This window comes from Podarcis erhardii (assembly GCF_964252035.2).
Source record: "Podarcis erhardii genome assembly, chromosome: 14".
NCBI lineage: Eukaryota > Metazoa > Chordata > Lepidosauria > Squamata > Lacertidae > Podarcis > Podarcis erhardii.
Genome location: NC_138503.1, coordinates 54180831 through 54198917, shown reverse-complemented (window position 1 = coordinate 54198917; position 18087 = coordinate 54180831). Strand labels below are relative to the sequence as shown.

At 53.7% G+C, this 18087-nt stretch overlaps 2 protein-coding genes across 5 annotated transcripts; one reads left to right on the top strand and one right to left on the bottom strand.

The window, feature by feature from the left end:
• Positions 1-638: 638 nt before the first annotated feature.
• NMRAL1 (NmrA like redox sensor 1) lies at positions 639-7313 on the bottom strand. 4 transcript variants are annotated; one of them, XM_081840528.1, is made up of 6 exons: positions 6948-7313; positions 5621-5690; positions 3883-4121; positions 2691-2940; positions 1104-1294; positions 639-892 (listed from the first exon to the last, which is right to left on the bottom strand). In XM_081840528.1, exons 2-6 carry the CDS (start codon positions 5658-5660, stop codon positions 713-715), a joined length of 900 nt encoding a protein of 299 aa, XP_081696654.1. In that variant the 5' UTR covers positions 5661-5690; positions 6948-7313; the 3' UTR covers positions 639-712. The 4 variants fall into 4 exon arrangements, with proteins under 4 accessions (XP_081696654.1, XP_081696655.1, XP_081696656.1 ...); XM_081840529.1 differs by having other exon boundaries at positions 5621-5686; XM_081840530.1 differs by having other exon boundaries at positions 5621-5686; positions 6964-7313.
• A 4254-nt stretch (positions 7314-11567) lies between these two features.
• Positions 11568-17329, top strand: HMOX2 (heme oxygenase 2). The gene is made up of 5 exons (XM_081840175.1): positions 11568-11709; positions 12980-13097; positions 14720-15211; positions 16375-16495; positions 16597-17329. The coding sequence occupies exons 1-5, from the start codon at positions 11627-11629 to the stop codon at positions 16722-16724; spliced, it is 942 nt and encodes a 313-aa protein (XP_081696301.1). The 5' UTR covers positions 11568-11626; the 3' UTR covers positions 16725-17329.
• Positions 17330-18087: the final 758 nt, after the last annotated feature.

Below are 18087 nucleotides of genomic sequence, written 5' to 3'. Positions count from 1 at the left end.
TTTTTTGTGGGTGAGGGAGGGGAGGGGAGGGGAAATGGTATCCTTGAACCCTGCTGCTAGGGGGTGATTCAGAAAGGAAAGCCGTCCTATTGAACTAGCACCTTTCCCTAGTTTGCCTGCTTGACCACCCTACATATTCGGACGTGGCTTCCTACATCCAGCTGTTAGATCCAAAGCAACAAGGCAAGTCTCTACTTCCTGGTCCTGTAGTCTACTCTATGACCTTTTATCTGGCAAGAGAGCCTGAGGCTTTGCTGCTGCGCTGCTCACCTCCCATTCTTCAGGGTTCCTGAAGGGGTGGGGCAGAGCTGGCCAGCAGCCCCTGGAGTGGCGGCAGGCTGCCTTCCTACAGGTTCCACCAGGACACAGGCTCAAAAGGACTTCCTGGCCCAGGCCAATTCCCAAGTATGGCTTCTCCCCTTCTTTGGGTCATGCAAGGTGTTATGCTTGGATTTGTAGCTTTGTAGTTATCCTTGGGCTTTGTAGCTTTGTCCAAAGCAAATAACTACCCAAGACTTGTGTGATCTGTGGTTGGAGCTGCCAGGCCTCCCCCCCCCCCCTTTGTGGTTTGACTTGAAGCAAGTGAGCCTCAAAACCACCACCCCTCCCATGAACTCAACCTTGCAAGGAGAATGGAATAATGGTCCAAGCCATCTTTTTTTATTTAAGAGGGGAGAACAAAGCAGGTGATCCCAGGGAGGCCCCTCCCCTGCTACAGGTCCTTGAAAGCAGCTTTTTCCTGTGCCACCCACTCCTCAAACTTCCTGGCCTTTGGGTTGAGCTTCAGGGTCAAGACAGGATCTCGGACTGGGCCCAGGATGTTGAAGCGGAACATGTTAGCTAACCCTTGGGCACCAGGAAAGTCCAGCTTCTCGTAGGATTCAAGCGACACCTGCAGAAAGAGCAGGAGAAACTGCATTGGTCCAACTTGCAGATAATGCTGACCTGGAAACAAACAGGGGCCTGGGAGCTTTCCGCAGCATCTGGTGCTCTGGCTGTGGCATTTAGGTACAGATGGGTGTGGCCTGTTCCTTCCAGCGAGTGCCAGCTTGGTGGTCCTCCCCACCCCCCTCCCTGGAGGGCTGTCCATGCACCTGCTTTACCTTGGCATCTCTCACAGGCTTCCCGGTGTACTTTTCTATCAGGGCTGCGTACTCTGCCACGGTGTGCTTGCAGCTGCTCAGCCCGATGTCCTGGCCTATGTATTTCTCTGGCTCTTTCATCAGCTGAACCACAACTGGCCCGAGATCAGCCACGGCCATCCCATCTAAGGGCACTTCTCCCATGGGAATGACTGCAAAAGAGAGAAGAGGAGGGAGGTTTGATCAGGAGCCGAGGCCTCTCAGGGGAAGGAGAAAACAGCACAAGGCAGAGCAAGTGCAGGTGACCATCAGTTGCAACCCGGATGCACAAAGGGGGATGATATTATTTTTTTAGGGAGGGGGCATATTTTTATTGAATATTATCGATGCATCCCAAACCACAAAATAGAACCTCATGAGAGAAACACCTAAAAACCAAACCAAGGCTGTCATGGGATGTTACATTCACAAGAAGAAATTATAAAGCTGGTTATCTGGATATTTGCAATAAGCAACGTAGACAAGTAAGGGGAAGGTACCGCAAGAAATGAGAGAGCAAAAGGAGTGGCACGCGGGACTTGCAAGATAGACAGACCCACAAACCTATGACTGAAACCATCAGAAGCACAAGGGGCACCAAGAATACAAAGCTCTATAGTAAATAATAATAATAATAATTCAATCAGTTCCCCAAATTTATTGGGAGGCTTGTGGAAGGAGATCTGTGCTACTTATCCTGCAGACACTTCCCTCTGCTGTGCATGTGCATCACCAAGGGGACACATGCGCCCCCCCCCCTCGACCACGTACCGTATTTTTCGCACCATAGGGCGCACTGGACCATAGGGCGCACCCAGTTTTTTGGGGGGGAAATAAAGGGGGAAAAATTATTTCCCCCCCAGGCGCGGGGCTGGGGCGGGGGAAGCTTGAGCTTCCCCCGACCCCAGCCCCCAAACAGGCAGCTCTCTGCAAGCCGTGGGAGCACTCCCGCTGCTTGCGGAGAGGTCCGCGAAGCCTGGGCGCGCTGAGCTCAGCGCGCGCAGGCTTCGGCATGCAGGCAACTCTCCGCAAGCAGCGGGAGCCCAGCGCTGGGCTCCCGCTGCTTGCGGAGAGGTGTGCGAAGCTTGGAGAGCGTGAGGGGTCGGTGCACACCGACCCCTCTCACTCTCCAGGCTTCAGCGAAAGCCTGCATTCGCACCATAGGACGCACACACATTTCCCCTTCATTTTTGGAGGGGGAAAAGTGCGTCCTATGGTGCGAAAAATACGGTAAATCAATAAGAAAACTTAACTGAAGCCTGCCCCTCCTAACTATGGGCTATGCCCATGCTGCTGCCCTGAGATCTATGGATAAAGGTCGGTATACACATTTAATATATGAAAATAAAATATGAAAGTGTGTCCAATGAACCCTTTGGAATGGGGTGAGGAGGGCAGTGGCAGACTAAGGAAAGCACCTGCCCATCTTTTTTGCTGCCCAAGGTGAGGCTGGAGGCCCCCCTGCCCTTCCCTCCTCCGCAAGAGAGAGGCACGCCAGTGGCATCACTCCCTGCCAATCTGGGCAGCAGGTGAGGCATCTCTTAAGGGCAGAAGGAGGGATGCTGTTACCTAGCTCATAGCTGTCTCCATCTGGGGCTTTCTGGGGTCGGAACATGGTGATGAAGTTCTCAAAGTACCAGGGCAGCCGAAGGCTGGTCATGGGCACCCCGACAGCCCGAAAGTATTCCTCCACTTCGCCTTTGCCGTCAAAGTGCGGCACCTCCAGCTGCCCCTCCGTTAGCTTCTTCACATTCTCCAGGCCGCTGTAAACCACGTAGCCCAAGGCCAGTCGCTTGGCTAAATCTGCCATATTCTTCCCCTGGGTGCAAAACCGGACACGGAATGAGAGGCAGGAAGCACTGGTCTTGCCCAAATTTATCCCCCAAGGAAGGTGGTGGCTCCCTCCCAGGCAGGGGATTGTCCTTGCCTGCGCTCCCGGCAGCAGTGAAAGAACTTTGGCAAAGGGGTGGCTTGCGGGGCTGTGGGTTGCGGAGGCCCCTGTGGGCCACGGGAGTTGCCCTTCTGCCTTCAGCAGCAGCTTAATATGCAGCTGTCACCCCGGTGGCCTTGGGGCGAGGAGTAGCTCTGGCCAACTTTGGCTGGTGCAACAGCTGTGACCATTCCGAGAGCAGGATAGTTTAGCCACCAGAGTTTGTGTGTTAGTTACTTCAATCCATGCCATGTGAGGATATCTTTGCAGCTGATCTGGAAAGTCTGGTTTCAATAGATTTTTCAAATGCTTAACTCAGTCTTTTAGATAAGTTCATGAAGATACCAACGAAAGGGAAGTTCGGTGATATTCACAATACCGAGAGATGCTAGTAGAGTTGTAGATAGATGTTAAATAAAGTTGTAGACAATGAAGTTAAGCATTTGAAAAATCTATTGAAACCAGACATCATAAGTTCATTTTAGGCTGGGCAGTTTGCAAGTCTTTGTGGCTTTGTTTAATGTTTTGTATTTTTCTCAGAAGGTTGATAAAGTATGTCTAATTATTGTTCTGTGTATATTAATCACCAACGTGTTGCAGGAGTCCCAGTACTTCTATCAGCAATACAGGCTGCATTTTTCTACCAAGATCAGACTTAGCGGCTGATTGGTTGCCAGGCTAATTATTGGCATGTGATGCTCTTAATAGCATATCAAACTGCTGCAGCTGCAGCCTCAGCAGCCAGTTCTGAAAGAGAATTCCCCCCCCCATGCCTGTTGGGCACCCCTCACACTGCACTGCGGGTTGCCCCGTCTTTGGGCTTAGCTCCACCTGGGCAACCTCCCGCTCTTTGCTGAGATGTCCCCAGAAATCGGTCACGAGGAAGACTCCGTACGCCCCTCGCAGGACTTGCTCCAGGCTTTGCACATCCTCCAGGTCTGCCTTCACCACTTCAGCACCCTTCTTCTCCAGCTCCTGGGCAGCCTTCTGCTGCGGGTTGCGGGTGACAGCACACACCTGGAAGGTGCCATCGTCCAGCAGGGCCCTGGCCACCGAGCCTCCCTGGAGCCCTGCGGGAACACAAGGGGAGGGGGAGAATCGGAAGCAGGTCAGCGAGAAAGGAAGGAAATATCCGATGCCGGTGACGTGAATTCTTTATTCAAGGGAATGGAATCCTCCTTGGACTAGTGGTCTCAGCATCCCTTCCCAACAGGTCTTGCCCCTATGGAGAAGTTGCCTAGGCGGAAGGTCCCTGCCTTCCACCCCTCCTAAGATGCTCCTCTCCCAAGCCGAGACTGCGTCTGCGTACCTCTGTCCTCTGTTCTGCTCCCCTCATTATTCTCCACGTTCTTGGGAGACCAGGAGAGAGGGGAGACTCCCTGGATTCTTCAGCTGTCTCTGCAGTCGGCAGCATGCAGCACAGATGCATCGCAAAGGACAAGGCCCTGCCTTAGGCAAGGTCAGTTCCTCAGGTCATCTAGTTGGACACTGTCTAAACCACCCTTCCCAAACATGGCGTCCTCCAGAGGGGACAAGGGCAGAAGCTGATGAGAATTGTAGTCAAGGGCATGGTGGGCTTGTGAACTTCACTCAGGTTGCCTGCAATGCCTCTGTGGATCACAGAACCACGGAATGGTAGCGTTGGAAGGGACCCCGAGGGTCATCTAGTCCCACCCCCTGCAATGCAGGAGTCGCAACTCAGGCATCCCTGACAGGCGGCCCCCCAACCTCTGCCTATAAAAGCCTCCCAGGAAGGAGAGCCCGCCACCTTCCGATGTGTGGAGACAGCCCATTCGTCACACTAAATGCTCGTGTTCATTTTAACTGCGTTGCTGCTTTTATTTCTCACGCTGCATTTCATTGCACGGTACTGTAATTTGAAGGAATTAAAAATAATACAATTAAAATCAACGCAGCATCTAGGACAGTGTGTTAAAGTTGCTACAGCAGGCGGCGGAATGTCATTAAATGGCCCACCAGGACCCTAATTTTCAAGGGACCAGGGAATTGGTGAGGAACCACACTAGCTAGGGGACGGCAAGTTTGGGAGAGCTAACTTCTCTTGACTGACAGCAGCTCTTCTGGGGTTTCAGGCAGGAGAGCTGGATATGGCCAGAGGCTGAAGGGGGAGCAAAACTAAAGAATCTCAGGGTTATGGGTTCGAGCCCCAGGTTGGGCAAAAGATTCCTGCATTGCAGGGGGTGGGACTAGATGACTCTTGTGGTCCCTTCCAACTGTAAGTTCTATGATCCAATGCCCTGCCACTGGGCTATACTCCCTAAAGGGGGGGGGGTACTGCCTAAGCATGTTTTGAAGCAGGCAAAGCAAGGAACATTAAGGCCATCTATAGCCCCCGAGGTCCAGAGCCTGACATTCCCGAATTGCCCCCGGGGACGCAGATCAGCCCCTCTCCATGCGAGATAAATCTCCCACCTCCCCGCTGCGCCCACAGGCAGCCTACCTGAGAGATGCGCCCACGTCTCAGCCTACCTGAGAGATGCGCCCACGTCTCGCCGAGATGCAAGAATGCGCGCATGTTTCCTAGTCTCCATTTTGGAAGGTTACCTACCTGTAGCTCCAAAAACCACCACGCGTTTCTTCTCCGCCATTCTCGGAGGAGCTGAGAGTACTTTGGCTGCCTTGGAGAAAGGAAGAAAGAACTTTTGCAAAGGTCTCGAGGGAGAGATTGCTCCCGCCTTGCCGCTGCTTTCCTGATGTTACCGGAAAAATCCGAGGGCTCCCTTGGACAAAAAGTAAAGACACCAACCAGAGTAAATTGGAGCAAATCAGCAGCCTGTAGGCTTGGCCTTTATTGAAATGTTGCAACAGGGTGCTCCCCTCACTTGCAGGTGAGAGAAAAGACACAGAGAAATGGTGTGCAATACCTTATAAAAACTTTTGAAATTCCCCTCCTCTAGGTCAAGCCCACCCCCAGAAACATCATGCATACATTACAGAAAGGAGGGGTTGAGGGAGGAGTTGCAGTGGTAACCTGAGTGTCCTGTCACCTGGCTGGTTCCCTTCTCTCCCCCTCCCCATGAGTCACTTCCAGGAGACAGAGGGGAGTTTGCAGTTTCCTGCCCCCTGAGGGAAGGTCTGATCAGAGTCCTTTGTTTCAGTCCATGCTGAATCCACTCCCATATGCAAGTTCTTTGTGATCTTGATTGTCTTCTGTCTAGGACCATCAGGGTTGGCATAGCAACTGGGCAGGGCTCCTGTAGATGTGCTGGGATGGTCAAGGGATTATGGCTGCCCTGTATCAAACCTTCCCCATTTTCAGATAGGTAGCCGTGTTGGTCTGCCATGGTCAAAACAAAATAAAAAAATTCCTTCCAGTAGCACCTTAAAGACCAACTGAGTTAGTTCTAGGTATGAGCTTTCGTGTGTATCTGAAGAAGTGTGCATGCACACGAAAGCTCATACCTAGAACTAACTCAGTTGGTCTTTAAGGTGCTACTGGAAGGAATTTTTTTATTTTGTTCTTCCCCATTTTGTAGTCCATCCTTCATGGAGTAAAATAAAAATGGAACAGTGCAAATCCGATGTATGGTTGATTTTCTTATGAATTTATAACAGAAGTGTGGCGTATGTAGTGTGTGAGTGTGTGTGAAGTTTGTACAAACAGAATGATTGGGGTGGGGGGGTTCCTGCTACACTGACACCAGGCAGGACTTGGAGGGGGGTCCCCAAAGGTCATCCAGCCCAACCCCCCTGCAATGCAGGAATTGCAATGGAAGGATCACGGATCGGGTGCCCGTTTCACTCTGGCTGAGCCACCAGTTAGTCCCTGGAACGGATTGGAGACCCCCCCCTTGGCACAATCTGGAATGAGGGGGGGGCGGGATTTCTTCATCCCCTGGTCAATACACGTGTTAAGGGTAACGCCCTGAATGCACCTGGCCAGAGACTCACGACTCTTGGTGATCACGATGTTCCGCAGGAAAAAGGCGTCCTGGTGCGCGGGAGCCTCGTGAGCAGCGCGTGACTCCGAAAGGCACGGCGATGTCGTCACGCAGTCCAGCCCGCGGGAGGGCAAGGGAAGGGGAAAGGAACTCTGCACATGCTCGGAGGCACTCTCTCCCCCGCAGGGGCTTCACTGCAGCAGCGGCATTGCTGTGTTCATTTTTTGTTTTTATTTTTACTGGCTTTGTGGCAATAAAGATAACACTGTGCAACAAAGTCCCCATCCGCCTCCCTCCCTGCAGTGCCACGCAGGCGCCGCGCGGGGGCGGAGGAGAGCCGCGCCCCTCGCCCTCCCTTCCCGCCGCCCTCATCTCTCTGGCCGAGCAGGGGCGGGGCGGGGCGCGGTGGGGTTTATTCCCCGCCTACTTCCGGCCAGCCTCGGCTCCTCCTCCCAGGGGGCGGGCCCCGCCGCCGTCACAAACGCGCTGCTCGCCCGCCGATAGGCCGCCCGCCGCGCCTCTGAGGCGGCCCTTTGTGCGCGCGACAGGCGCGAGGGGGCGGAGCTCCGTCCGGCGGAGGCGCTTGACCGGAAGTGCCTCTAGACCGGGAGGAGACCCGGAGGAAGCGGCAGGAGCGGCGGCGGCTGAGGTAACGGTTCCGCGGCGGCCGTTGGCCGGGCTTCCCCTGGGCATGCGCAGAGGGCCGCCTCCCAGCCCCTCCCCCCAGGAGCGCCAGGCCGGCCGGGCCTCCCTCGCAGGGGGGGGGGGTTGGGGAGGGGGGGGCTTCCCAGTGAGGACTAGGAACTTGGGGAATCGGGGCTACTTTAATCTCTCTTGCACCCCCCCCCATCTTGGAAGCGCCTCCCTCAGGCCGGGCCTCCCTGGCAGGGGGGGGGTTGGGGAGGGGGGGTTCCCAGTGAGGACTAGGAACTTGGGGGGCTCAGGGCTCGTTTAATCTCTCTTGCACCCCCCCCATCTTGGAAGCGCCTCCCTCAGGCCGGGCCTGCCTCGCAGGGGGGTTGTTGGGAAGGGGGGGGTTCCTAGTGAGGACTAGGAACTTGGGGAATCAGGGCTATTTTAATCTCTCTTGCACCCCCCCCCATCTTGGAAGCGCCTCCCTCAGGCCGGGCCTGCCTCGCAGGGGGGTTGTTGGGAAGGGGGGGGTTCCTAGTGAGGACTAGGAACTTGGGGAATCGGGGCTATTTTAATCTCTCTTGCACCCCCCCCCCCATCTTGGAAGCGCCTCCCTCAGGCCGGGCCTGCCTCGCAGGGGGGTTGTTGGGGAGGGAGGGCTTCCTAGTGAGGACTAGGAACTTGGGGAATCGGGGCTATTTTAATCTCTCTTGCACCCCCCCCATCTTGGAAGCGCCTCCCTCAGGCTGGACCTGCCTCGCAGGGGGGCTGTTGGGGATTTAGAAAGGAAGAGGAGGAGGAGGAGGGAGAAGAACCACTCACCCCCCCCTTGAGGTGCCTGGAGAGAGAGAGAGAGAGGGGGGGGTCGGGGTGCAATGACAGTACATAACTAAGTCAGACTCCCCCCAGCACAACAACCCTGTGAGGGAGGTCAGGATGAGAGAGATGGCGAGTGGCTCAAGGTCATGCCCAGTGAGGCTCGTGACGGCCGAGTTGAGGGGGGAATTTGAACCCTGGTCTCTGCTGGCCCTGGTCCTCCTCTGATCCCCACAACAACCCTGCGAGGGAGGCTCAGGGAGGCGGTGCTTGGCTCCCAGTGTCACACCCAGTGAGCTCTGTGGCCAAGGAGGGGATCGGAAACCACCTTCTAGCCTGACACTCGCTTAATTCCAGTCGCTTAGCTGCATGGAGGGGGGTTTTCCTTCTGCCCACCCCCAATTTCCACTATTCAGCCTCACTGGATTAGGAGAAAAGGAAGGAATTTCTTCACAAATGTGAATAATTTTTTACCCCTGCATCACTTTACTCACTACTCCCACCCAACTAAAAAGCCCCACATTTACTTATTTATTGGTTAAAAAGCAGGAGGTTGAGAGTAGGAAGAAGCGGACGGACTCCATCATGGAGGGATGCAAGAACTATATCTGGACTTAGTTCTTCCCTCCCTCCCTTGTGAAGAGGGTCCATTTAAACTACCTGATTTATGAACAAGTTTCCTAGGGGACCCCACTTCTTGCACCCCTCCATTCTGGGGGGGGGGGTGTCTTATCTATTCCTACTCTCAGCTTCCTGTTCTATGGGTCTGGGATTTACCCAGAGGCAAGCTGCCTCTGGGTGTGGAGCCTGTAGTTTAGCTAGCACAGCTAATACCGTGGAAGAGCCCTAGTGGGTCAGACAAGGCGGCCCGACTGTTCTGGCATTCTGTTTCCAACAGCAACTAGCAGGATGCTGCCCGGAAGCATCCATGTGGCGCATGAAGATTGCAGCCCTCCGTCATTTTGCCACCACCTCTCCTGGCCCAAACAGTTGATAATCTGCAGCCTGCTGCTTCTGGACTTGGAGGTTCCACTACCTGCCATGGCTTCTTCCATGTGGTGAAGTGGAGGATGCTTAGTTGTCCTGCCTGAGCATCTGAAGGTGGTGCTGTTGCTGCTCCCTCTTGAATGGGGCCTGGCACTACCCTGAGCACCCCACTCCTGTATCAGAGGAAGGATTGGCACAGAGTGCTAGCCCCTTGGGTCCAAGACTCAGTCAGCTTGGAAAATGAGTGTCAAAAGTGCTGGAAATATAGTTAAGCTGCTAACTGTGTTAACTTATTAACATTTCATTGTCCTGTATACTTCAGTTGCGTTTTTTTTAGTAGGCAACTTGTGATTTTCCTTTGGAACTGTACTGGTCCAGCTGAAAATATTAGAAGCAATGTTAGAGGGAATTCGTTTGGGGGGGGGAGTGGGGCACTCATATAAGTTCCTAACAGATCCTTTCTCAAGTTCCTTTGGAACTGTTGGCCTCTGAGAAAGAAAGAATAAATTCCCAGTCTGTGGAAGTGAGCTGTGCCTGAGCAGCTTGTAAGTGGATCATTCTGCCAGCCCTCTGGTGGTGTGATGCATAGGTTTTCCTGAAACGAAGGCAAAGGCAGTGGGAGGTTTCCTGGTATCAACAGCCTCCTGACGTCAAGTCCTTGCCTAGCTGGCATGGTGGCGACTGGAATCCTGTGGCAGGAGGTGCCTGGGGTGCGGCCTCCTCCTGGGACATTTTAGAGAAGGAATTTTTGTCTCTCGAACTGTAATTTGGCTGATGGATTGCCTGGAAGTGTGCACATCTGTAGCAGCACTCAGCTGGTTCCTGTGCTCTGGGATGGGAATAACTTTTGCCCCTATCCATCACTTGCTTATAATAAGGTGCCTTTGTGACTGGTATGTGGTGTCCTTTGGGGCAGTGGCCACTCAGAAAGGAACTGAAGAGCTAACTAGCAGTGATTTGCAAAACGTCTCCATGTTCCCTGTGGTCTAGGAAAGGAACTGGCAGCAGAGTGCATGATTTGGAGCAGGTTTCTGAGCAACCAGTGTCCTCTGATGGCATTTCGATGGAGGGCACGTCTGTGGCTGGTACTTGATGCATCACCAGGCTTGTGTAGCCAAATTGAAATAGGGTTATAATGTATTGCAAAATCTCTAGGCCCGGACCTGATTAGGTGTGGAGGGCTGACTCTCTTAAATCCTGCTTGAGTTGCTCATTTGCACTTTTCCACCAAGGCACCAAATCAGAAATGCATTAGTTAAGCCCAGGATTTCCCTGAGGGGGCTGGGTGAGGTGGCGCAAGGCAGGGGCTGCTGCAGCTCGACAGGGTGTAATGGTGCTGATGGGTAGCTTGTGGCAACCTTTTTAAAGCACTGGCACCGTACCTGCTGTTACTTTGTCCCCACTAACTTGAGGAGATGCAGTTCCCATATCGCCTCTCTCTCTCTTTCTGTGTGTCTCCCTGTCTTGCTGTATTTGTCTGTCTCTCTATCTCTCTTTCCCATATCTGCCTGCAAGCCCGGCAGTGTTTCTGACTATCTTGTTGTTCTTGGCCATAGGTATCATCTGTCTCGTCCCCTGCATGTCCTTCATGGCATGGCTGGCAGAGCTGGCTCGCATTCAGCTTTGGCTGCTCCCTCCCTTTGTTCCTCTGGAGCAGTTTCAATGGCTCACCAAGTAGAGATGGTTGCTGCTGCTGCTGCTGCTGCTGCAGCCCAAATCCTAGAAATGAAAGGCAGGCATTGAAGGACTTCTCTGCTACTCTTTCTGCTGCCGGGGCAGCTGCAGCCCAAACAATGGTTTGCTCAGCAGTTGCACATCAAACTGGGCTCTTTGCTCTCCTCAGTTCTCAGGCTGACCATGGAGCTTAGTCGGAGGCTGTTCTTACTGAAGAGTGGGCAGTTTATTGGACCGCACAGTGAAAGTTGCTGGTGACAAGGACTTACATATGGGGTGGTAGGCTTAAAATCCTGCACTTCTAAGTTGGCTTGGTCACAAACGGATCAGGTTAATGCTTCGCACCACCACGTTAGCCTTTGATCTGCAAAGCTTGGTTTTTGACTGTTATTTGACTGTTTTGACTGGTTATTTGGCTGTTATTTGACTGTTTTGACTGGTTATTTGACTGTTAAGGATGCTGCGGACTTGAGGCTGTGTAACTGACTCTTGCTCTTTCTGAACAGGTAATTGAGGATTGAGCAAAGTGTTCTGCAGCCCAGCCAAGATCCACTGGTTGCAGAATGTCGTCTGATGTAACAGAGGCACTGGAGGAGCCTGAAAATCTCTCCTATGAGGAGTTGGAGGAGGATGACGACAATGTGAGGTGAGGAGGAGAAGGAAGTATTGGCAGAGGCCGCAATGGCAGGCTGGGAGATCTTGTCCTTGTGGTTTGATGCAGTGTTACTGCATGAATGTGGTTCTAGATTCAGGTAGGTAGCCGTGTTGGTCTGACGCACTTGAAATAAATAAATAAATTTTAAAATTGTCCAGTAGCACCTTAGAGACCAACTAAGTTTGTTCTGGGTATAAGCTTTCGTGTGCATGCACACTTCTTCAGATACATACAAAGTGTGCATGCACACAAAAGCTTATACCCAGAACAAACTTAGTTGGTCTCTAAGGTGCTGCCGGACAAATTTCTTTCTTTATTTCGACTGCATGAATGTGAGTAGGCCTGGAGCAAGAAAATGAAGTGAAAATGCCCCCAAAGGAGACTTATTTGGTTCATCGTAACAAAATTTATAGGCGGCTTAATAAAATAAAATCTGTTAAGTGATCTACATAAAATAGTGGTTATCAGCTGAAAAAAAAGCAACACACTTTAACAACAAGTAGACAATACAGTGATCAAAATTACAGCTTCAGCACAATTAACTTTCTGCATATTGATGTTCCTGCTGCTGCCTCAGATGTGGGAACTTGAAGAAGGAACGCTGGTGTTTCAGCCTCGGCTGTTTGTCATGCTGGGTGAAACCCCTTCCCTGCTAAGCCAGGTGCTGAATGAAGGGGAGTTTGTTTGGTAATGAAACCCACTCCTCCCTGAGAGATTCTTAGTTGGGGGTCTTCAGAGTCCTCAGCTTGCCATATCCAGAGAACACTTTCAGAGTTTGGTATCTGTGCTGCCAAGAAGCCCCTCTGGGAAAAAGGCACCTAGCTCAGCTCTCTCTGAAGGTGTTATGGAGCTCATTGACGGAACCAAATGGAAGCAGGTGGGCTGGGGGGAGTCTCCCAGATTAGAGGACTCATCCAGGTAAGGCCAAGGTGGGGAACAGCAAGGGCACAGGCAGCCTGTAGGCAGCAGGAGGCTTCCTGGGCTGTTTTCCAGGCATGTACAAGGCTCTCGGAGGACAGGTTGGTGAGGCTTGGGGTGCTGACAGCACATTGCATGGAGTGGGTGAGTGAGTGTAATGCCTTCTCTTGCCCTGGAGTGCAGGAAGGCACAGCAGTGTTTGTGGTGGTTTCATGGGGCCTGAGAGTTGTGGGCTGGTTGTTTTTGGGTGCTGGGAGGCTGAATCAGGCACGTGCCAGCTGCTTCCGATCTCGGGCTGCGCATGTAAGACCTCTTCCCCTTAGGCACTTCTGCCTCTCCACAGCGCCACAGACTTGTCTGAGCTGCTCAAGGAAGGGACCAAGGAATCACATGATCGGGCTGAAAACACTCAGTTTGTCAAGGATTTCCTGAAAGGGCGCATCAAGAGGGAGCTCTTCAAGGTGCGTCTTGCAGTGTGCTGGCTATGATCCCTCTTTATAACAGGTGCTGGCAACCTTTAGCCTTCCAGGTGTTGCTGAACTGCACCTCCCATCAGCCCTGGGCATTGACCATGCTTGCAGGGGCTGATGGGAGTTGTAGTTGAGCATCAGCTGGCGGGGGGGGGGCTGCAGCAGAGGTTGCCCCACCCCGTTTTAGCAGATGGGGGATGCGATTCATATGTGCTGTGTGGCCTGTAGGGAGCTCTCTCCCCCAGCAAAGAACTTAGCCCAGCTGCTGGGCGCAGATGCTTCTGGCTCTGTTAGTCCCCCTGTGACTGGTCAGAAGTGGGCTTAGTGGTAGCTGCTCAGCCTTCCCTGTTCACTAGTCAGGGGCTGGAGATCTTACTTATATTTTATTTCATAACACTTATACACCACTTGATTATTTAAAAAAAAACCTCCAGTGTTTATAAAAGATACCGTATTGGCCTGAATATAAGCCGTACCACCACCACCAACAACAATTATTTTATTATTTATACCCCTCCCATCTGGCATGGTTTCCCCAGCCACTCTGGGTGGCTTTCAACAGAACATTAGACATTAAAAAACTTCCCTAAACAGGGCTGCCTTCAGATGTCTTCTAAAAGTCGGATAGTTGTTTATTTCCTTGACATCTGATGGGACAGAGTTCCACATGGCAGGCACCACGACCAGGAAGGCGCTCTGCCTGGTTTCCTGTAACCTCACTTCTCACAGTGAGGGAACTGCCAGAAGGCCCTCCGGGCTGGACCTCAGTGTCCGGGCAGAACGATGGAGGTGGAGGCTCTCCTTCAGGGATACTGGACCGTGGCCGTTTAGGGCTTTCAAGGCCAGCACCAACACTTTGAATTGTGCTTGGAAACGTACTGGGAGCCAATGTAGGTCTTTCAGGACCAGTGTTACATGGTCTTGATGGCCACTCCCAGTCACCAGTCTAGGTGCCGCATTCTGGATTAATTGTAGTTCCTGAGTCACCTTCAAAGGTAACCCAATGTAGAGCACATTGCAGTAGTCTGAGGCTGTGTGAGCCCCAAGAACAGCACTGGATCCAGAAGCAACTCCTTCGGGGGGACCATCTAGGGGGGCAACATTTTAGCCCACAGCTCCCAGGACTGTTCCAGTCTCTAGTCTTTTGCCTCAAACCTGCTGCCCTCCATAGTCCACCTTGAACTCTTCAGATCGTGGGGGCAGATCAGTGAAATTCAAGCAGCCACCCGATAGGCTCCAAACCCCTCATTTGAAAGGAGTTGCTGACATGTTGCCCAGCCAGTTAGGTGCCCACCGGAGGATTCCCAAGCAGCATGGCCTGGGGCAAAGGAGGCCAGCCTGAGAGTGCAGCCGAGTGCCCTAGCAGAGCCCCGGCTTCCATGCCCTCTGCATCTCGGCTTAAAAATGGTTCGGGCAACAGCGCCTGGGAAGACTCTTCTCTGCCTGGGACCCAGGAGAGCTTCTGCCAGTCAGGCATTGTAGGCTAGAGGTGGGCAAGCTGTGCCCCCCCCATGCCAGGCCCCATAATTCCTGACCAGGTGAGGATCTCTGGAGGGGAAGCCGGGGTCCCGTGCTGCCTCCTTTCCCCACATGGCTCCTCTTCTCTCTTGCAGCTGGGCACCGTGGCCCTGTACTTCACATACTCTGCCCTGGAGGAGGAGATGGAGCGGAACAAGGACCAGCCGGCCTTCACCCCTCTCTACTTCCCCCTGGAGCTGCACCGGAAGGAGGCCCTGATGAAAGACCTGGAGTATTTCTACGGGGAAGGCTGGCGGGAGAAGGTCCAGTGCTCAGAGGCCACCCAGCGCTACATCGACCGCATCCGGCATGTGGGGCAGAAGGAGCCGGAGCTGCTGGTGGCTCATGCCTACACCCGCTACATGGGGGACCTGTCAGGGGGGCAGGTGCTGAAGAAGGTGGCCCAGCGGGCGCTGAAACTGCCCAGCACCGGCGAGGGGGTCCAGTTCTACATCTTCGACAACATTTCCAACCCCCAGCAGTTCAAGCAGTTCTACAGAGCCCGGCTCAACGCCCTGGACTTGGACAAAGGGACCAAGGAGAGGATCGTCGAAGAGGCCAACAAGGCCTTCGAATTCAACATGCAGGTACGGAGCCGGGGTGGGGGCAGGGGAAGGCTGTTTTGGCTGCAGAGAAGACCCCACCTGGAGCTCAGGAGCAGGAAGCAGCTTCTGCTGACAGGAGGAGCTACAAACCCTGACCTGCTGCCTGCTGGGGTGGGGGGTGCTTGTGGGAATCCCCCTGTCATTGAGCCAGCCTTTGCCCTCCCTATAGTTCTCAGCTTGGCTTTGAGGCTGGCCCCTTGGTCTCTCTCCTGGGCAGGGTTGTGCCTCCGGCCTCTGCTCTGGACCGGGTTGCGTGACACCTCCCTCCCCCTACCTTTTGCCCTCCTTGGCCCACATCCTCGAGGGAGCAGTCAGCAGCGCTGGCTCCTGGGCTGTGTGCAAAGGTCACAAATCTGTGGCATCCATTGCCAGGGTTGCGACTGAACCTGGTGCAGGAGGTTGAGTGTTGTTGTGAAACAAGTTTCTAGCCCCCTGTCGGCAGCATGTGCACATACACAGAGTCTCAGTAAGGTGTTGCCCAAAGAGGCAGACCCAGGGGCAAAATGTGTCTTCCCGCTGAAGAGGTCCCACTTGCTGAAGAGGTCAGGCCTTGCTGAAATCTCTGCACCGCCCAGGCAACTGCGGCCTGCGAGGCTGCCAAGGCCTTGGCTTGGTTGGTGCCAGGCCCTGGGCTGGGATTTGCCTGCTGCTAGCCACTGTTGGACCTCCTTTGACTAGAACCCCAGGCTTGGCACAGGTGGCACTTCAGGGCCAGCCCTTGACCGGCATGCGTCTCCGTCTCCATCGTTCTGCCCAGAAACTGAGGTCCAGTGCCGAGGGGCTTCTGGCGGTTGCCTCCCTGCGAGAAGCCAAGTTACAGGCAACCAGGCAGAGGGCCTTCTCTGTGGTGGCGCCCTCCCTGTGGAATGCCCTCCCGTCAGATATCAAAGAGAACAACAACTACCAGACTTTTAGAAGACATCTGAAGGCAGCCCTGTTTAGGGAAGCTTTTAATGTTTGATGTATTACAGTATTTTAATATTTTGTGGAAGCCGCCCAAAGAGGCTGGGGAAGCCCAGCCAGATGGGAGGGGTATAAATAATAAATTATTATTATTATTATTATTATTATTATTATTATTGTGCACCAGGACTCCGGGGGGTGGTTGCTCTGGCTCATGGCTTCCCCTTGCCCCTTCTCTGCAGGTGTTTGAGGAACTGGACAAGATCGGGGCTTTGTTAGCGGAAGAAACCCAAGAGGGGGGCCTCCCCGTGCACGATGGGAAAGGAGACCTGCGCAAGTGCCCCTACTACGCCGCCAAGCTAGGTGGGTCTCCTCCTTACACCTCCCCCTCCCTCTTTGGGTGCCTGGCCTGCGCCCCTGCCGGTCTCTGATTCCACCCTTCTCTCCCCCCTCCCTCTCCCCAGGCGCTGCCGAAGTCTCCAGCTGCCCCTGCCACGTGGCCTTGGCTCTGCTGAAATTGCCCACCGTCCAGCTGGTCCTGGCGGCCTGCGTTGCTGTCGCCGCAGGGGCTGTGGCCTGGTACATGATGTGAGGAGGCAGCGCACTCTGCTGCTGCTTCCTGGTGACAGTGGCACTTACTTGGCGGGACTCTGACTGTTTCCCACCGACTCAGGTGGAACGATTTAATAAAGAAACCATTAAACCCAAATGCACAAGGAATGAGCGAACGGGGGAGATGCCCTCCTGCCTGTCTGTACATGAGCGGTGTTTCGGTGGGTTAGCTAGCAAGATGGCACTAGAGACACACACCCCCCCCCCCCGGGCTGCTTGCTTGGCACTGCGCTTTGTTGAATACCAAAGCCCTGGGTGGAGCCTGGCAGCTCGTTCCCAGACCCACAACTCCCTGCCCGCCTTTGCCTGGTGGAGAGAGAGGTCAGGGCACTACCATGGGTGGGACCAAACAGTTTGCCTCCTTGCAAGGGGAGGCAGGGAGGGGGCAGGAAGTGCCCTGCCCCTTCTGCTTCCGCTCATGGTGGTCTCCGACTTTGTGGCATTCCAGGTACGTAGTGGACGAACTGCATACTTTCAGTTACCCTCTTGTACATAAGAGAAATGCTAACGGTTTAGTTTCCATGTAACTTATGGACTGTGTTAACGACTCGGAAATAATAAAATTTATATTTCGGTGTCTTAAAACTGGTGTGTGACTTGGGGATGAAGAGGAAGCAGCCTGACTGCAGGCCGCTCTCCTTGCCGGATTTGTGAGAGTGAGGCCCAGCTGAGTGTGCCCTGCAAAGCCTGCCAGAGGGTCAGCTGCCCCCAGAGCCAGGAATCCTGGTGTTGCCCTATTCCTCTCTCCCTCTTGTGCTGCATCAGCTGCCTCCACTCACCACTTGGCAGTTGCCCCAAAGCCCTGCATGGGTGACTTCCTGGTGAGGCTTTTAGTGTCTGGCAGACAACTCCCACTTGGTTTTTCAAATCCTCTTTTTGGCTGACTCCTTGGCAAGTGGCTGGCTTTCACTGCTGTGGAAACGGAGACTTTTAAAGTCAACATTCGGGCCAACTTGCCAGCTCAGATTTGTCCTAGCGCATTCAAGGCTTGGTGGCTCATTTACATTGGGGCTTGGAGTAGCAGCTTTCTCAAGATTTCGAGGTCTGCCGAGGGCAGTCTTTCTGGCCATTTCCCTCCCCCTCCCCCCCCGCCTCCTTGAGGAGGCAGCAGAGCACTGAACTCTCCTATCCAGCGGAGGATTAAGGACAGCTCTATTAAGTCAGCCGACTTAATCTAACTTGCTGCTTTCCAAGCAGATGCTGAGGAAGATCACAAGCAGGGCCCCTCCCCTCCCACGATGGCTGCCTGGAAACTACCACCATTTAGCCATTGCCAGATTTCCCTCCCCCTCTCCAAATGCTCACCATTAGTTTAATCCCCCTGAATTCATAGCTGCCCCACA

Bases quoted from the DNA above. Each gene is read 5' to 3' on its own strand.
- HMOX2 (XM_081840175.1), top strand. From the start codon at position 11,627: ATGTCGTCTGATGTAACAGAGGCACTGGAGGAGCCTGAAAATCTCTCC. The intron at 11,710-12,979 runs GTGAGGAGGAGA...GCCTCTCCACAG, and splicing joins GAGGATGACGACAATGTGAG to CGCCACAGACTTGTCTGAGC. The intron at 15,212-16,374 runs GTACGGAGCCGG...CCTTCTCTGCAG, and splicing joins CCTTCGAATTCAACATGCAG to GTGTTTGAGGAACTGGACAA.
- NMRAL1 (XM_081840528.1), bottom strand. From the start codon at position 5,660: ATGGCGGAGAAGAAACGCGTGGTGGTTTTTGGAGCTACAG. The intron at 4,122-5,620 runs GTAGGTAACCTT...GTGTTCCCGCAG, and splicing joins GGTGGTTTTTGGAGCTACAG to GGCTCCAGGGAGGCTCGGTG. The intron at 893-1,103 runs GTAAAGCAGGTG...CTCTTTCTGCAG, and splicing joins AGCCTGTGAGAGATGCCAAG to GTGTCGCTTGAATCCTACGA.